General features: G+C 39.7%; 2 protein-coding genes across 2 annotated transcripts; one reads left to right on the top strand and one right to left on the bottom strand.

Moving 5' to 3' along the window:
- Positions 1–6,753: 6,753 nt before the first annotated feature.
- On the bottom strand, positions 6,754–8,981 carry LOC110040144 (uncharacterized). Its single transcript, XM_020745370.2, has 2 exons — positions 8,765–8,981; positions 6,754–7,561 (listed from the first exon to the last, which is right to left on the bottom strand). The coding sequence occupies exons 1-2, from the start codon at positions 8,826–8,828 to the stop codon at positions 6,969–6,971; spliced, it is 657 nt and encodes a 218-aa protein (XP_020601029.2). The 5' UTR covers positions 8,829–8,981; the 3' UTR covers positions 6,754–6,968.
- Positions 8,982–13,363: 4,382 nt separating this feature from the next.
- On the top strand, positions 13,364–17,107 carry LOC110069640 (uncharacterized). Its single transcript, XM_020777202.2, has 3 exons — positions 13,364–13,460; positions 15,814–16,051; positions 16,732–17,107. Exons 1-3 carry the CDS (start codon positions 13,364–13,366, stop codon positions 16,925–16,927), a joined length of 531 nt encoding a protein of 176 aa, XP_020632861.2. The 3' UTR covers positions 16,928–17,107.
- The last annotated feature ends 1,409 nt before the right edge of the window (positions 17,108–18,516 follow it).

Raw genomic sequence — 18,516 nt, 5'->3', positions numbered from 1 at the left:
CATCATCGTGTCCTTTTCCCTACAAGGGAAATAGGGCCTTAAATTAACTGTTCCGTAAAACTGTTCTGGAAAATCGGAGCAGAGATGTTGTCGCACAGACCAGATACAGAACACTGCGCTTGCCGCCATCGGTCACGTGTCTCTGCTTTGAGTAGTGATTGGTTCGTTAGACATCTTTTGGCTTCGTGGTTACTTTAGTGTTAGGCCCCGTCCACACTACGCCGGAGAAATTTGAAAACGCAGCTTTACTTCGGTTTTCATTATTTCGGTTTTGGGTTGGACGGAATACATTTCGAAAACGCAGCTTTATTTCGGTTTTGGGCTGGAAGGGAAACATTTTGAAAACGCAGCTTTATTTCGGCTTTGGGTTGGACAGAAAACATTTCGAAAACGCAGCTTTATTTCGGTTTTGCGTTGGACGGAAAACATTTCGAAAACGCAACTTTATTTCGGTTTTGGGTTGGACGGAAAACATTGACCAGATCGCAACTTTGTTTCGGTTTTGCGTTGGACGGAAAACATTTTAAAAACTCAACTTTATTTCGGTTTTGGGTTGGACGAAAAACATTTTAAAAACGCAACTTTATTTCGGTTTTGGGTTGGACGGAAACCATTTTAAAAACGCAACTTTATTTCGGTTTTGGGTTGGACAGAAAACATTTCGAAAACGCAGCTTTTTTTCGGTTTTGGATTGGACAGAAAACATTTTGAAAACTGGGCTTTTTTTGAAAACGATGGCGTCACGACAAAACTTGAGATGTCCCTGTCCACTTTTTCCTCAAACTCAAATCCAAAATGACCGGTGTTTGTTGCGTTTTCAAATTCATCCAGCGTAGCTTAGACGGAAAATATTTGATACATTTTCAGAGTTAAAACGCTGTTTTCAAATTTTAAGGAAACAGCTCCCTTTGCTTAAAATTAGAGCTGATTAAATTATTGACAAAGTTGCATAAGCTAAGACAAGAAGAATAGAAGCCTTCAAAATTTTTATTTTCATTGAAATTTTTCTAAATTTTCCCTGGTTGGGATGTCTGTGCCTTGGTTTACACAGGGTTAGTTGTAGGTGAAGACAGTTTTTCATAGTTTTCAGCATTTCCTCCTCATTCCTCTCTTCGTGGTTTCATGCTTAGCGTGCAAGTTCGCAAAAACAATGAAGTATCCTTAATGGAGGGGGTGGGGGGGGGGGGCGTTTGTGGAATAATCTGTTGAATAGACCAATTTCGATATATTAAGGGGCTAGGTCACGCTATTTTCGGTAATTTTGTTTAATTTTGTTAATTATGAGCTCTAAACGTCAAATTGGCAGAGCAAGAGTCTTTCATTTGCAAAATTACGGCCACATAACAACTGAGAATGATTTTCCAGCTGTGTAAATGAGATTTTGATATAAACTGATATAAATTTGGAAAAAGGTGGGCCAACGTTTTTTAAATTTACCCAAATACAACCCATTTTAATTCTCTCCAGTTTTGTCCATTCATGTCCCTTCTTGGCTTTCCTGTGTTTTGTTTGAGATCTTCTATAGTTTTGAGCCGTTTCTGTGATATTTTAGTTAATTCTATGACCATTTGATCAGTGCTGAAATTGCCTAAAATTGCGTGACCTAGCCCCTTTAAAATCTAGCTTAAATCAATAGATCTCAGTACGAGGCTGTGGGGAATAACTACAGAGTTTGTGGGGTTTATTTCCCGAGAGCCTCGTGCTGAGGTTTATTGTGTTAGTCATAATTTTGGCCTATCTGTAGAGTGAACTACTCGGCCAATCACGGTTGTGCTGCCAGTTATGGTCATACATATTTACCTCTAACGCCACTGTAAGCTTACTGTGGATAAGTGACAACTCTAAAGGGCCTGTGTCACGATAATACGCATGTTCAAGTTTGATTGACATCGGCAGGTCCACAGGAATGTTTTTAAGTAGTAGTTGTACGACTTAGAACCATGCACCACTTGGGATAGCTTCCGTTTTTTTCGTGATGCTTTTTATGATAAGCTTTGTCTTTGGAAACCTCGTTGTCCGTTTGATCCTTTGTATGGAACGAACAACCACCTCGTATAACTGCCTCAAAAATGATGAAATCTCTCGACGGTCATCATCTTCACACAAATACAAAATGTGCTGTGAAAATCCTCCGCGAATGACATAATTTGTTGAACACCTTTCACAGTTCTCGCATGATGGATGGAAAGGGATTTTCCTTACCAAACCCAACTTTGAAAATAGTTCGGTTCTGTCAAACATCAAATCGCCGCACATGCGTAGTAAAGTGCAACAGGCCCTTTAATTTCAGAACGTATGTTCCATTTTGACTGCGTTTCTGGCTATTTGTCGCCTTGGGGGGATTGAGTCTGGGTGATTCACCCTTTGGTTCTGTCGGTTCTGATTTGGAAGACTAGTTTTAAGCGGATTTTTCTTCATTTTCACGTCACTTCAAAGAGCCGAGTTGTAATATATTATATCATCTTTGGCAAGTTGAAAAATTGTCTTCAAACGTAAAGGAGCCTTCAAATAATTGTTTGGTTAGCTGTAAAAACACAACAGAACTAAAGGTAAACCAAGCTAAAGCAACAATGGTTATGATTAGGGCAAACGTTACTTAAATTAGCATGAAAACACTCTTAACATGAAGGTTGAAACCCGATCGTCTTTTAATCATTGATTAGCATTGATCAGGTTTCTTTGCAAACCTTAGGATTGAAGTTGAGCAATGTTAAATGAAAGCATATCAGAGTGATTTTTTGTCAACCTTTAAGACAGATTCTTGGTAGTTACATTTTGCTGTATTTGCTAGCAAACCACCGAACAAGAATTGAAGTTTAAACGTGGCCTTTGTGATGTTGACCCTAACCTAATGAATTCAATTCAGTCATCCATCATCGTGTCCTTTTCCCTACAAGGGAAATAGGGCCTTAAATTCAGTAAAGAAACTTCATTTAGCTTTATAAAATGTAACTTGGTCTGGTCCTTCACGCTGCCTACCTAGGACGCACGCGCGAGGAAAGCGCCCGCGTAATTCGTCCACGCAAGCAATGAATCGCGTTCTTGCGTCACCTCGAGTCTCTTGTGAGCCCCATGCCCTATTTCTGTCAGGAGATAGAAAATCGTAAACATTAAGGTTGGTAGTGACCAAAACCAAGGTTGCTGCAGAGCAAGTGGGGTTGTATCATTTCTTTTTCCTTAATCAACCAGTTTAGACTCGGACGTATTCTGGCCAAACATGACTCCGCGTCAACTCAACTGTCGACAAGATTGATTACAGTTATTATCTTGCATTTGAATAAGGTTATGTTGCTTTTCCTATAAACCATTTGCATAACAACAAATTGACGTTAGTTTTTAATACGTCTGCCCTGTTATTGGTCATGAATTTCGTCAGAGCATTGTCAAAGTAGCTGTGGATCCAAGAGGCGATAGCCGAAGTCGAAAGTGATTGTCATTCGAGACCTTTAGATCTAAGTGTACCCCAAACGTCCAACTGCGGTTTGAGGTTAGACGTTTCCCGTTCGCTGTTCGTACGTTTAATGGTGGATTTAGATTGGAGTAAACTGAAGTGAATAGAAATCATCCTGTCAATGCATTGAAAATTGTCAAAATTAGGCCAAAAACTAACAACAGAATGCTAGAATGCGTAGCTTTCTAAAGAAATAAAGCATCAAAAAGCACACATCGACTTAACTGCTGCCATATCGGATTTCCACAAAGGATCAGTGCCTTTCTACAAAAAGAAAAAACAACAACAAAAGGCTAGGTAATTGCTTGTTTGCCTAAAAGTTATAATTGATTTTAGGCCTAGGGCAAACGTCGAATTCCAGTCGCGTCGAATAAATTAAAAATAGGTGCGATAAAGAGTCGGCTTAGGCGCACAAATGATGCGACGTTCGCCGCAATTAAATTCGACTCAAATTAATGGTTCGACTCTAGCATAAGTTCGACTTGCCAAGTCGGATAATGCGACAGTGGTTCGGCGTTTCAGCAAACGCCGTTCTAAACATGGGCTGAACTCAATTCATAAATCATGCAAATTACAAAATAATTGATTCAAATTTGATGGACTGGGCAAACGTCACAAAAATATATACTCCCCTATCTGCCAAACGCTGTTTCCCCGCCTTCCTGACGAACATGCGCTGTACAAAGACAATTTCGCTACTGGGAATGGCGAGCTATCGAAAGTGATTGCTGACTTCAAGACCGCTGCTCAAGATCGCTGCTCCATTGTTGTTCGCTAACAGAAGCACGGTTAAGCATGCCACTTGGAGCAATAGCTGTCGTCTCTGACACACTGTCCTCAGAGCTGTATGTAATGCGAGTCTTCTCTTTCTATTTTTCGCAATTGATTGCCAAAGTAAGGCCCGACGAGCACTGTATTTCGGCATTTCGCTAGCAAGTCCTAATCCTTGTTAAACTATATACCTGCCAGCAATTATATGACCACTTAATTGATGAAAAACCGTCTAATTACACCTTATCTCTGGTATCTGAGCAACATAACTACGTTACTCGAAGTGCATCCCTACAACACTTAAATCCCGGTTTCTCCAGAATAAATATAAGGAAATTTTGCCCCACTGTTATTGGATGTTACTATTGGAATGACCTTCCTTTATCTATACGTAACTTAGCGACTAGAAAACGTTTTAAAAAAGCACTCTTCCAGTATTATTTTGCTCAGTATTAATTAATTCATACCTCTTCCTCTCCTATGTTAAGTTAACTTTTTTACCCTAATTATTATTGTCAATTAAACAAGGGCATCTAATTAGCTTGCTATATTTTTGCCCTTTTCCATTTCTCCTCTTACTTGTTTACTTTATATTTATCTTTGTAATTTTAGAATGGAATAAATAAATAAAATGAAAAACATGAAATAAAAAAAGTCCTAGCAGCAACTAGCCGCGCATTGAGTGAATAGCGGGGACACGTGCTTATTCCCGTGTTTTACACCCGCTTTCAGTGTCACGTGTACAGGCGACATCTTTCGACCATCTTTCGACATGCCATCTTTCGACATGCTATGAAAGACCGTTAAACTGTGAAACTGGTAGTTTTTCCGGTTATTAGCGGAGGAAATGACAAGTAAATGATAATTACCTACCTCAAATGGCTGCAGAAGATTTTGAACTTTGCATGCTTCCCTATTTACGGGATGATTCAAGCGATTTAGTGTAGTCGATCGGTTCTCAATAGTGACTTCCGGTAGAATTGGGCCGCGGCCGCTTTTAATATTCGCAACGTGTGAAAATTCAAAACAGTCGAGTTATTTCTGCCACAATGACTTCTTGATACTCCTAACCTTAATTTAATGCCAAATAAATCAATCTTTCATCATTTATTTCGAGTTCGACCGTAGAGAAGTCCGTTGTGCTTACATTTTTAACTAGGCCAGGTTACATAGCAGGTCGAAAGATGGCATGTCGAAAGATGTCGCCCATGCACGTAACACTGAAAGCGGGTGTAACGAAGTGCAACTTGTGGAATAGGATCGACGCAGGTTCGACGTTTGTTACCCCGCTGGAATTAAGTCGACTCTTTGTCGCACCCATTTTTAATTTATTTTCCAGTCGATAGATTTTTTTAAATTTTTACTGCGGTCAGATAAGGAGTTACTTGTGTCAGAAATGAAAAAAAAATTGGGGGTCATCGACTTCCTTTCAGAGATAAAGCGTGTGGAAATCTACCCTGATTTTGAAAAATTGGTGCACGTAATTCAGCATGGTCTACAAGGGTTTATAGTTAAAAATATCGAAGGTGAGTCAACGGAGGCAAACGATCTTAGATATATTTTGAAGAAGTAGGTCTGTTTCGTAAATAATTCCAAATGTCACCAACGTTTTCACAAAACTTAACCCTTCAAGAGGCATTTGAAACCGTCGCACAGATGAGCGACGAGCTGAAAAGAACGAAATTCGATGGTGCATTTTGCAAAAATTCAAACTTCTAATCGATAGATTTTCTTCATTTTTTCGCTTAACGTAGAAAATCGGTAGAGAAAATGATCCATCAAAAGAAAAATAGGGGTCACAGAACGTCAAAGATCGTTAAGTCCAGGCAAAGCTTTAGCAATGGCCATCTGTCCTATCATTGTTCATTTTATTACTTGGCGCGCGCTCTCATGCATGACGTGGCGTGTGAATTTGCGTGCGCAGTAAGGATGCGCAGAAACAATTAGCGCAAACGTCCTTTGTTCCAGCGTGGTAACAAACGTCGAACCTGCGTCGATCCTATTTCACAAGTTGAGCTTCATTCAGGATCTTTGAGCACTCACCGGACTTCAAGTTTAAATAACCGATGCAAATGCTTACATCGATCCTGTTATAAGAGAACACTGATAAACAGCTCATTAAAAATGTTAGTAATGACCCAGAAAAAGGGAGACTGTGTCGAGACAACTCGACCATCTCGTTCCTCGAGTCTTCGTTTCTTAAAGCACAAGCTCGATGGAGCGAGCGACTCTCCTTACAAGTTAGATTTTGATTGGTTAAAAAAAAAATAATGGAAACTAGCAGAAGACCAAAAGGAGCGCGGCTTCTGGGGACGAGAATGAAGTAAAGCACCAACAATTCGAGCCACATGTTTGCCAGCTGAGCATGCGCAAATCAACCGGAGGTCCAATACTTTTGGGCTTCCAATCGGGTCGCTCATCTCCTGACCGCTGGTCAAGGAGAACGAACACTCTGAGTACGGTCAGTACGAGGTTGGTTGAGTGAATGAAAACCGCAGAAATGCGCCCAGCTCATTAAGAAGAAAGTAAGCGATGAATCGAGACATTTTATTTTTCTTCCCTTTTTAAAACAAGTTACGTGTGAATCGGTCGGGCGATGGGGAACGAAACACTTTACTGATTGAGCAAAATGTACTGTACCGGAAACAATATTTTACACTGTTTTTCTAAGTAATTATCTATTTCTACGTCTGCTATGGAGTTTGAAAGGTTATTTATCATTGTTCTACCAGTCTAAAAGGCCACATCAGACAGTGAACACGGAGATCATACTGACAAGAAGCAGAGCGCCAAAGTAAACTGTGGCGATGCCCGCTCCGTTGCAAAGATTTTGACCACAGCACAAAATCCTTCTGTCTTCGGCGTTTGGCATTAGAGCAGCTGAGTCACCACAAGCCAGTGGTACAGTGCAGCCTTTGTAGTACTCTATTAAACCTGGCTTTTTAAGCTCGAGTTTGAAACACTTTCTGAAGCCAACTCCACAGTAAATCTCGACGGCGTTTTGGTCGCAGTCTTCCCACGAAATTGTGCTAGCACACTTATAACAACGGAACCCGGCCGGTAAAAGTGTGGCACCTGGTGAGAGGGCGAAGTTGCACAAATCCTTGTCGCACATGGTGGCTTGGCAGTCTTCTTTTCTCTTGTCATCGCACGGATTGTTCAACCGTGTAGTGCAGCTTTTTTTGTATTTCGTCTTGTCTCTCGGAGTTTCTCTGGACATTTCGGCTATGCATCTGGTCTTATCCGATCCTGAACACGTCCTTCCTGTCTCATTCAAATCTAAATCACAGTCAGCCCATGAAACTTCACTGTCGCAGTTGAAGCAATAAATCGCCACACCTGCAAAGTACAAATTTCCAAAATGATCAACTCCATGGAAGCTTTTTATTCATGAGTGACCAAGATTCTGAATTATCCTTAAAGGTTAAGTCGAGGAGCTCAAAAACTGATGCACTTTCATTACATTACTGCGCGTTTTGCAAGTCACGAGCCCGAAATTCTAAACAGCGGAAATGGCAGTGAAACGAAACAAACGTCAGAGGTCATTAAGGTGCGCCATCAGAGCCCACATCATCACTGTGTACCATTATCGTTATCATAGAACAATTATTATATCATCATCATCATAAGTGTCATCGCCATCGCTATCGCCATCGTCATCGTCATCGGTATCGGCATCGTCATCGGCATCGGCATCGGCATCGGCATCGGCATCGTCATCGGCATTGGCATCGTCATCGGCATCCTCATCGTCATTGGCATCGTCATCGGCATCCTCATCGTCATTTTCCTCGGCATCGCCATCCTCATCGTCATTGTCATCGGCATTGGTATCGGCATCGTCATCGGCATCGTCATCCGCATCAGCATCTTCATCCTCATCCTCATCCTCATCCTCATCCTCATCGGCATCGGCACTATCTGTCGGAATTATGTAACATTTTTTGTCCGTTCTGTCCCATTAATCTTTATGGATGCCCTCTCGTCCTTTTCTCACTTGATTGTATTTAAAAGCAATTTTCTTTCTGCACTTGGATACAAGAGTCGAATTTAATCTTATCTCTCTCACTAGTTCCTGGCTTAATTCGCAACAGACATACGTACAACAGCACGCTCAGGTCGTTGAAAACCGAACAAACATTCTACTAAGTGGACTGAACTTTTATTAACCGTACACGAATAACTCAGATGGCGTGTCACTAAAAATGCGAAACCAGTTGTTCATCGCGCAATTTATATGGACGCGGTGAAAGAGCGCGTGTAGAATGCTACTAGTGTGATAAGAATTGAAGCGGAGCCAGAGGGCCGCCATGGATTTTCTAAGCCTTACAAACCAGCCTTCACAACTATGGATGATTGACAAGAAAGAATATTTACTGAATTGTAAGTTGGAAAACGTTGAACGATTACTTCGTTTTTTCACGCGACCCATTGTTAGTACACGAATAAAATACTCTTTTAAAGAATGTAAACCAGCTTTAGTGAGATGTGAACACAATGAAGAAATTAAAATATGAAAAGGGGGGCAGTCTGAGTACCTACCGAAGTGCAAAACATATGCAAGAAGAAGCATGGAACAGATCGCTGATAGTAAACTGAGGCTCATTGATCCCTCTGATTGAAATCCACGATAAACCAGCGATAGAATAGGCTTAAAATAAGTCAACAACTGCGGTATTGAACAGAGAGTCCTTTACCATACGGCCAGCATGTGTCACTGAACGAAAGTAACGATGATCTGAATAGGCGATCTGCTGTCAATGGTTTAATATTAAACTATTTTTCGACGTCAATTTTCAAACAGGTGTAAACAGATGAAATTGATCGGTGTTTTTAATTATCTTGTACGAGCAAGGATATAGTTTTTGTTTCTTCCCTCGTGGGAAGATTAGAATGATTTAATCATCACTGTCAGTGTTTAATGCCTGCTGACGTCTTCTCTCTTCCTATTTCAGTGAGATTTTTTTAGTTTCTCGAGAATCTAATAGCTGATCAGGAACGCAGAAATTGTAGCTGCTGGTAGAGAGAATAAAGCAGTCTAACATTGGGAGAATAATTTGCCATTAAATATTGGAGTAGTCTAAATTGCCCTCAGTTTAAGAAATGAATGAAGACAACTGAGGCGTTCCCCATTGAATGTTTTGTGACTGAGTCGGTCGTCCGTTAAAAAATAAATAAGATAAAAGTGGACAAAAGAAATACTGCATAAATTAACGAATTAATAATTTCAAAGATCTCTAAAATTATAAATAATAATAACAAATCAATCACATTTATAGCAGTAAGATTCCAAAGTGCTTAGACTATGTGTAAAGACACATAAAATTTTGTTATAAAATACCATCAAAAATGTTATGTCATTGAATAAAATGTAAATTATAGTCGCAAGAATAAATAAAAAGTGTAAATAAACACCATCTTACCTAACGGTTGAAAGCAGTCCATATTGTAGTCCATATCATTAATTATTAACCTACAATTCGTACGAAAAATATATCATGCGTCTATGATCTCCCGATAACTATTTATGCCGATGATGTGGCGCTGATCACTGGCCGTTTCGACAGTTGTCATGCACGGGCTAAAAAAAACAATAAAAAAAAATTAAAAAGTATACTGAGTAATGCAAATTTTATACAAGAGTGTCATAGTCTTGGCTGATGTCAAGCCCCAACGCTTTTTTTAATTTATTCATTTATTGATTCATTTTTCAATTTGAAAAGCGAATGCTGTTTACTATTTCATTCTTTCAAATTTTTGTTCTTTTCAGACTGGAACGTTCCCAGCAGTTTCAGAGGCCGTCAATAAATTTTAATAATCATATCTTCATATCAAATTCACCAGAATGTCAACAGCCGGTTGACTGAAATCACCCAAATTTCATTGTCGTCCTCAGGCTTCCGTTTTGTTTTCATCACGCGGTCAGTGTCGCACCATTTGCGGTCATACATTCCTAATACTGTACTTGTCCAGTGGACCTAGACAGATTCTGCTCAAAAAATGTTAAAAAGTTGCTCAAAAATATCGCCAAAAGTTGCTCAAAATCGCAAGAAGAAAGCACCTTGCCGTTCGCCATTTTGAGCTAGTTGTACCATATTTGGAATATTAACACAGGATACCCATTCTGAAAACTGAATCAAATCCGGCATATCCATATTTGAAATCTATTAACACAAGATACCGATCAAAACGCAAGAGATTTTCTAGTAAAATTCTCGTGAATTTCTAAAGGGAACGTGTTAAAATATTAATTACTTATGAATGTGATTTCGAAATAGCGAAAATATGCCAAAAATATGTTAGCTTTTAGAAAAGATGCTGTAAAGTTGCTCACTCTCCGAAAAGTTGCTGCGAATCGAAAAAGTTGCTCAAAATCGTAAAAGTTGCTCAAAAGTTGCGGAGCAGAATCTGTCTAGGCCTACTGTCCAGAACCCAGTTCTCGCACAGGCGAGCACAGCCGTTTCTCAAATCAGACCAGCGAAGAACTAAGCTCTAAAGTCAAAAAGTTTGCATTTTGTTGTGTGGCGGCTATATTGAATTTTGGATCAGCGGTTGGCAAATTGAGGTCTGTCAAGAAGATAACCATTCTCTTTCCATTATTTTGAAATCTTGTACCAATCGATCCTTTTAGAGTACATGACACAGATGTACCACAAATTTATACAATTATGTCCTACTGAAGGTACCTTAGAGCCAGTTTTCAATTGAGTGTCGTCAACCCAAACCAAAGCAATACCTCCTGTCAATCACAAAGGACACAGACAATACAATGAACCAATCAAAACTCTAAGTAAATACATGTAGCTGGCACCAAGCGCGGGAAAACGTATTGGTTTAGGTTTTACTTCTGATTGGATGAAAGAGTGGCGCCAATCTTTTAAGCCAATCGTGAAGCCTAAAAATGCGAAACCAATTACGTTTCGATACTCTTTATTCAACTGTTCAAGTACATCATTAGGGAGCTCAAGCAAACCACGACAACGACGGCAACGAGAACGTCACCAAACAAAAGATTTAATGAGCAGAACAAGGGCTGTGCACGTGCGTTATAAATCTTTGTACATTTCTTAACCTTCCTCTGCAAAACAAGAACGTGAAATGACCAAGTTCTGCGTCGTCTGAGGAACGCGAACGAGGACGGCTAATTTTCCGTATTTCCATTTGGAATTGAATGCTGTCGTTGCATATTTATCCTGAGCACGTTTTTAGAGCCGTTATATTACGGAACAGATCTAGGCAATTGCGATTTCGCTGGTAAAATATAAATTCATTTTTGACTAGGCGTCGTCTTCGGCGCAAAATTGCGCAAGTTTTTAGTGGAGTTCCTTCGCGCTGAAGGCGCGCGATCGGAGCCCCATACCTTAGAAAATTGGTGACCCATCGATCTAAAAAATTTTGGTTGTCTTGACTTTCCGTACGTACGTACGTCCATACGCCAATACCTTGAAAAATAAGAGAGTAGCACTATTACCACAGCTGTCTTTGATTTTGGGTATCCATGCGATAGTTAATTGACAGCTGTCAAAGCACGCTATCCGCTGACCAATATTACGTGACCATGTCGCGGGCTCAGGTTTAGAAGTCGCGTGTTTTTTTTTTTGAAGTCGACCGCTGACCAATGACTGGTTTGTTTTTCTGGATCGCGGGCTAAAGCCAGGTTATTACTTTGGGGGAGAGGGAGGGAGTACGTGCAAAGGCAAAATTTTGGCGCAAATTAACCCCTGGCGCGTTTTTGACGTTTCTTCCTACATATTCCTTGCACAATCGTCTCGTCAGTTTGTTAAAATTTAACTGGAAAAATAGTGAAACCACATGCTGAACAATTACATTTTCACAATTGATCTTTTTTCTGATTCAAGAAATCCTCTTTTTTCTTTAAGGTTCGCTTTTGCAATCAGGAGCTCCGCTTTTAGGCTCGGCTAAATCTATCTATTAACATGTTTCTTATTTAAGTTGTTTTACGCTCAGTATTACTATATTTTGTAGTCTTAAGAGTACTATTTTTAGTTGTTGGAAGTTTCTTTAAACGCGTATTCAGTTATTTAAGGCTTTTTCATGCGTAATTGTTTCGCTTTTACGCCAGGCGTACGTTACTTTTGTTTCTAGATCTTTCTAGTAAGTTCAATGGTGCCGCGAAAGCACACACGTAAGCGCCGCGACACCCAGCTAACGTTATAAAATCAAAGCCGATTAGTTTTTTCGCAAGCAAGATCAGTTGACGCAAGATCTCTTAACTCACCGTAAGTTGACGCAAGTTTTTTTACGTTTATCATTGTTCTGGTGATCAAGGCAGCACCAAGGTAATTATTTTTTACGCCATGTTAGTTTTTTTTTTTTACATAAGCCGTTTGTATTTTGACTCGCTCAAAATGTATTTATATTCCGTTATTTTCGCAATCTAATTTGTAATTTATTTGTACCTTTTATTTAGTAAGTAAGTAAGTAAGTAAGTAAGTAAGTAAGTAAGTAAGTAAGTAAGTAAAGACTTTATTTAAAGAGGGTAGCTCTCAGGGTAGTTCTCAGGGTCTTTATTAAGGTGTTTGTAAAGAATTTTGCTGCATTACTTTGCAAGCTGGGGTCACTCGCTTCGATCCCTTTATTTGACAGCAAGTGAAGCAGGAGAGTCTAACATAGGCTTTTTCAATCGCGCTTCAGCCACTATTTTTGGCTCAATCCCGCCCCAGTCATAATGTTTGTTTCGATTATTCTATCTGGTTAGAGTCGGAGTTTTCCACACAACATCCGTATCTTGTAATTTTCCGTTTTTCATACCGCATCCCACCGTCAATTTTAAAACTGTCCTTCATCCCACCTGTCGACATGATCAGATCTCTCTCCCGCCGAAGTATTTTTTTATCCCGCATCCTGCCATTAAAATTTCTACCATCCCGATTCCTGCCTCCAATTTTACTCTTATCCCGCAAACTGTCAAACCTATGTTGGACCCTCAAGCGGGTCAACAACCCTCTTCACGATTACGTATATTTTTTTTAGGTCCCCTTGACAGCGTTTATGTATTTTCGCTCTATTTATTTCATTGTTTATGCATGAGCGTTTGTGTAAAATCACTGGCAAACATTAAAATTATAATGGAATGTCTGTGATATTGCTGAAGTGACTGACAATAAATAACATGCCCTGATGCGTTTTGTATCATTTTACACTGGCTTCGACGAAACTATGATGACGCGACCCCGTTTCTCCTACAGTTTCGTTTTCTTGATGTTCATTTCTACAGGTAAGCTTTACTGTTGTAGATCAGTGTTTTCCCCGGGGCTTCAAAAAACGAAACCTATACATTTTAACCGGACCTGTTTGATTTTACACGGTCTGCACCAACTGCTGAAATGTCATTGTTGTGGTTCACTATTCACGTAAAAACGGAACGTCAGGCTGTTCGTTATAACAGCCTGCTTTTAAACAGTTTGTTCACGTTAAGGTCTGAAAGGCTGAGGATCAAATCTTCGTTAGAATGTAGCTGTTATTTACCAGGTACTTCCTATTTGAATGTCTCCATGCGCATCTCTTCCTTGTGGCTGGCATTTTCTGCGTTGTCATTGCGCAATCAATCAATCAATATATTCTTTCACGTGGTCGGTACGCTTAGCTAAAAAGCTAGTTTACAGGTACGCCACGAAAAAAAGAAAAACAAAAAAAAAGAAATTATAAGAGCCTTATGAAGGTATATAAATTTAAATAAATTAAGATTAAGAACTAGCTAATATTAGAATATAAGAATTCACAATGTAGTCACAAGTAAAATATATATATAAGAAAATATGAACATTAAAAGCAGTAAAAATTGATTAAGGATAGATCCACTTCGCACTCAGAGTCCCGTGAGATCTAATGTTTTTAAGTTGTTTTTAAAAGTAGTTTACGTTTGTATCTTTCGAGACTCGTCCGGTATAGCGTTCCACAATTTCGATACAGCGTATCTCCATGATCTTAAACCAAAAGTTGTTGATTTTACTTTTGGAAGGTCCAGTATTGTGGTGCCCCTAAGGTTATAAGTGGAGCACCTTACTGTTATAAGATCACGTAAGCTTGCTGGTCCTGCATCGCTGGCCAGTATCTTGAAAACAGTGGACAATATTTTCGCTAATCGCTGTTTACGAAGACTTGTGAGACGATACGCTTACAAAGTTACGCATAAGGCGAGGACTTATCGCTAAAAACACAACGGAACGCTCGCTTGTTCACCATCTCTAACTTGTCAGCTGACTTCTTATTACAGAAGTGCAGAAGTGCCACGTTTCGGAGCAGTAATTAAAGTGTGATAGAATAAAAGCTTTGTAAAGATCTCTTCTAGTCTCAAAAGGCAACAGTTTCTGAATCCTTTTTAATACAGCGATCTGTTGACTGACTTTTCTACATATTTTAGCGATGTGCTTTTCAAAATTTAATTTCTCATCGATTGTCACGCCAAGAAGTTCCATTGTGTTGGATATGGGAAGCTGTGGCTCTTCACACTTAAAAACTGGCTCATCAGTTCCTTTATTTTTTCCCAAAACCATCGCCTGGTATTTTGAACTGTTCCTCTCCATACCATTTCGCGCAAACCATATATCAGCACTGATAAGATCACTGTTGATTGTTTCTTCAACTTTGGAGAGTTCATTGTCAGCGTAAAAGATTTGAGTGTCGTCAGCGTAAGTGGACAGAGTGCTCTTCTCAATAACATAGGAAAGATCGTTCATAAAGATGTTAAATAATAAGGGGCCGAGGATAGATCCCTGTGGTACACCATTCCCTCTTTAGTTAACGATCAAATAGGAAACAATTTCCGTGTTGTGGTTTAGAAAACAGATTAAGTGTTTAGAAGAGGTTCATAAATCCACGGGAGAACATTGGACTGAGGTGTGAGACAGAAAAACACTCAATTTAAGATGATTTCCGCAAAGCATTCGAGCAATAACGCAAAAATTAAGTTGCCAATTTTGAATACAGTTAAGAAGAACTTAGCGAGACTTAAGCTCTCAAACTGACCCTGCGAGAGAAAATTGAACTTGAAGTTATCCATATTTCAAATAAAACAGACGTTTCGCGTTAGTTAAAAACACAATAACATACGCTTTACGCATTCTTACGAGGTTTGACATTAACTATCTCGAGCCTGGAATGCTTGAGAATTTAATCGAGGGGTCACGTAGAGAAATGAACTAAAGTGAGTTGTTTTAATTAGTATTTCAAAAGTTACTGTGCTGTGAGTAGATTTTTAGTAAATAATTTTTGCACTTATTGCTCGAACTTTTAGTGGAATCCGCCTTCAAGTTTTCGCAGATTTGTCTCGATCTTTAAAACTCCTTTAAGAAATAGGAAATGTCGCCCGAATTTCATGGCTAGAGTTAAGTTTTCAGCCGCCGGTTAGAGTTTACCTGATTACTCAATGAAGCGACGACGAACGGAAATTAAACTTTAAATAGAACAGCCTTGTGAATAACTAATATTGTGAAAGCTGTAATCTAAGTGCCAAAAATTCCTTGAAGACTAAAGCAACAGGATGTTTTGTCGTTCCTGTTGACGTAACAGTAAAACTACTCGAACTTCACTCATTTTTGCTGTTAATTGTTTGTTATCTTGATCGGCAGTGCGTGGCATAACACAGTGCCCCGCTCAAGGAATTTTCAAGTCTTACACATGTCCCAGGTTCTTCGACCCTGCTGAACGGACCCGTTGTTGTTTTTGGAATGGTCCAGCATGCTGTCTGCCCGGAGGTACTACATGTAGAGACAACGCCGCTTCCGTCCGAAATTATTGCCCAGGCCCAAACGATGGAAAGAATGATAAAGTCTGCTGTACGATTAATAACGAGGGAAAGTGTTGCAGGTAAAGCCCCGTTCAAACGTCACATATTTTATTTAATTTTAAGGTTACAGTCACTCGACGACAAACATCTGTCGCATCTGTCGCACACTACGCCGGAAAAATTTGAAACCGGAGGATTCACTCTGAAAACGCGCGCATCAAATGTTTTCCGTCTTCACTATGCCGGAGAAATTTCAAAACAATCGCCGGTCATTTTGGATCTGTGTTTGAGGAAAACTCGGTCAGGGAAATCACACGAATTAGCGGCCAAGAGTGTTTACTTGGACCATTATCTAGAAAAAGTACTTGCAAATTGCCACTGAAGTAAGGACGTCAACTGCACGTTTAGGTTCCAATATCAAATGTTAGCAGATTTTCAAGTTGAAAACTGGTGAATTTTCCAAAGTTGTATTTGTTTTTAAAGTTAACATATGCAATCCAATCTGAAGTATCTTCACAAAAAAACACACTGCTCAAACGTCCTCTGACATGTTAATAAGGTAAAATGACTTACCGATAACTCAGAAGGTAAGGACCAACCCCAAGTGTCCGTTTTAGAGCGACTTCACTGTATTAGAAATGTAAGTAAAAATATTAGTCTGTAGTATTTGGAGAGTCTTTGCACATTAATAACAGATAATGCTGTTCTTTCGCCAAGCCTAAATTCAGCTTTTCTTATATTATTTTCGGTTTATTTTCAGCGTTGGGCTCTTGGCTGCGATCCTAGGGGGAGTTTTTGGTTTCGTTGTTCTAGTTCTACTTGTCGTGTTCTGTGTGTGCTGGTTTTCGTCGAGGTGTCCGCTGAACAATTATAGAAGCAGAAGAAGGCAGATGCAAAACACAGCTGCTGCTCCTCCCCCTACTGTATTTCCACGGTGGCCCCCCGGAAACAACTGATGCCCTGGCTGATCGCTTCGCCCGGAGTGGATTCAAGGACGGTTTGCTATCCGGGAAATGGCCCAAGAATTTGATTTAGTTTGATTTAGTTTTCCTTTTGGCCAGTTGCTCCACATTTAAGTAGTATATTTGTCAGGCTTAAAATACAGAGGCCTTCAGAAATAAAGAAACTTAAACTGATCTATGTGATTTCGAGTCTCAATTGTCCCATAACACGGCCTGTTTCAAACAATCGTTTGTGCTGCTCCCGGTGGAGGGAGGGGTACTCTACGTGAAACTTTTATACGTGAAGGCTGCGTCCTGAGGTCCAACCCGGCCCCTCGCCCTTTTGTATACCATTTTGGCAGGAAAGTTATCCCTTTCATCATATAGGCGAATCTTTGCTGACGTCATTGTTTACATTTTTCCTCATTAGCATACGACTTGACTCATAGAAGCCGTGGCCGTATATATGACCTAAATGCAAAAGTTGAAAAAGTTGATTAAGTTGAGCAATTTGTGCAATTTTCAGCTCTTTGCAAGCAATATTGAAGGAAATATCAGCCATCAAAAATTGCGAAATTGCTGTGTGGCAAAAAAGTTAATGAACCATACATTTCTCTGTAAAATTTCGAATTTTTAGAAGAGAATTTCTCTGAAACCATTCCGTTTATTGGGCTCAAATTTTCAGAGATAAATGAAACTGTTATGCCCTTTCAATATTCAGAGTGTTTCTTTTATTAGCGTCATCAGATAGCGATAAGCATATGTTAAAGTGTGAACAAAGATTCGCCTAGACCTCAACTTGTGAAATCGCCACCCTTTGATACACCTGAAGCCTGAAAGTGGTAACCCTTCGGGCGGTGCCTACCCGTATGGGTCATTATAGGGAGTACCCCTCCCCGGAGGGGTGTTGCTGCAGTCACCTGTGAACGTAAAAACCTGTTTAAAAGGATTTTAAACACCTTTCCAAGATTCAATCTGAAGACGTCCAAAGAATATGAAGATTTCAGGTAAGCTGTTCAGTACTTCTTTGTTGTCCTATGAGTTGAGTATGTGTTTGATTAACCCCATTCGCTAGTTATTTTTTTCTTCTATTGAACGGAAGAACAAGATACCCTCGAAAAAGAAATGTAACTTGTCGAATAACGAGTTTACTGAGCGGGCCCGGCGAACCAAACCGAACGAAATCGAACTCGGATCTCTCTCTCGAATCGGACTCTGTCGGACTCCATTCATTCGAGATCGTTCGATTGTTTGCGATTGGTTCGGCAATTCAACACAATTGCTCGAACTCCAGCTTTTTGTGAGTTCGATTACCGCACTCAATAGAACCAGCCGAACTAAACTGGTTTGATTTTGTTTGGAAAAAAAGCATAAGTATCTCTCGGTATTCGTTCAAAGTCCTTTTGAGCAAAATCTTTTTGCAAATGTTTGCAAGTTTCATTTTAGTACAATCGGCAGATAGTTAGGTAACCTTCATGCATGAAGAATACATTCTGAGTGTTCTTTTTCAGTGTTAATCACATGTGCCACTCTTGTGCTAAGTTTAGACGGTCAATATCGCCAAGTGCATGACCACACTCATAATTCGAAGCATTTTTTCCTTC

Source organism: Orbicella faveolata, unplaced genomic scaffold, assembly GCF_042242905.1.
Source record: "Orbicella faveolata isolate gen_17 unplaced genomic scaffold, um_ofav_v1 contig_1, whole genome shotgun sequence".
Taxonomy (NCBI): Eukaryota; Metazoa; Cnidaria; class Anthozoa; order Scleractinia; family Merulinidae; genus Orbicella; species Orbicella faveolata.
The sequence above is the reverse complement of the archived record's forward strand: the minus strand, read 5'-3'. Positions and strand labels throughout refer to the sequence as shown.

What these genes read in the sequence shown, in the direction of transcription:
- LOC110069640 (XM_020777202.2), top strand. Translation starts at nt 13,364, where the DNA reads ATGCGTTTTGTATCATTTTACACTGGCTTCGACGAAACTATGATGACG. An exon ending in CTTGATGTTCATTTCTACAG is followed by an intron (nt 13,461 to 15,813) that starts GTAAGCTTTACT and finishes CTTGATCGGCAG; the next exon opens with TGCGTGGCATAACACAGTGC. An exon ending in AACGAGGGAAAGTGTTGCAG is followed by an intron (nt 16,052 to 16,731) that starts GTAAAGCCCCGT and finishes GTTTATTTTCAG; the next exon opens with CGTTGGGCTCTTGGCTGCGA.
- LOC110040144 (XM_020745370.2), bottom strand. Translation starts at nt 8,828, where the DNA reads ATGAGCCTCAGTTTACTATCAGCGATCTGTTCCATGCTTCTTCTTGCA. An exon ending in TGCATATGTTTTGCACTTCG is followed by an intron (nt 7,562 to 8,764) that starts GTAGGTACTCAG and finishes TGTACTTTGCAG; the next exon opens with GTGTGGCGATTTATTGCTTC.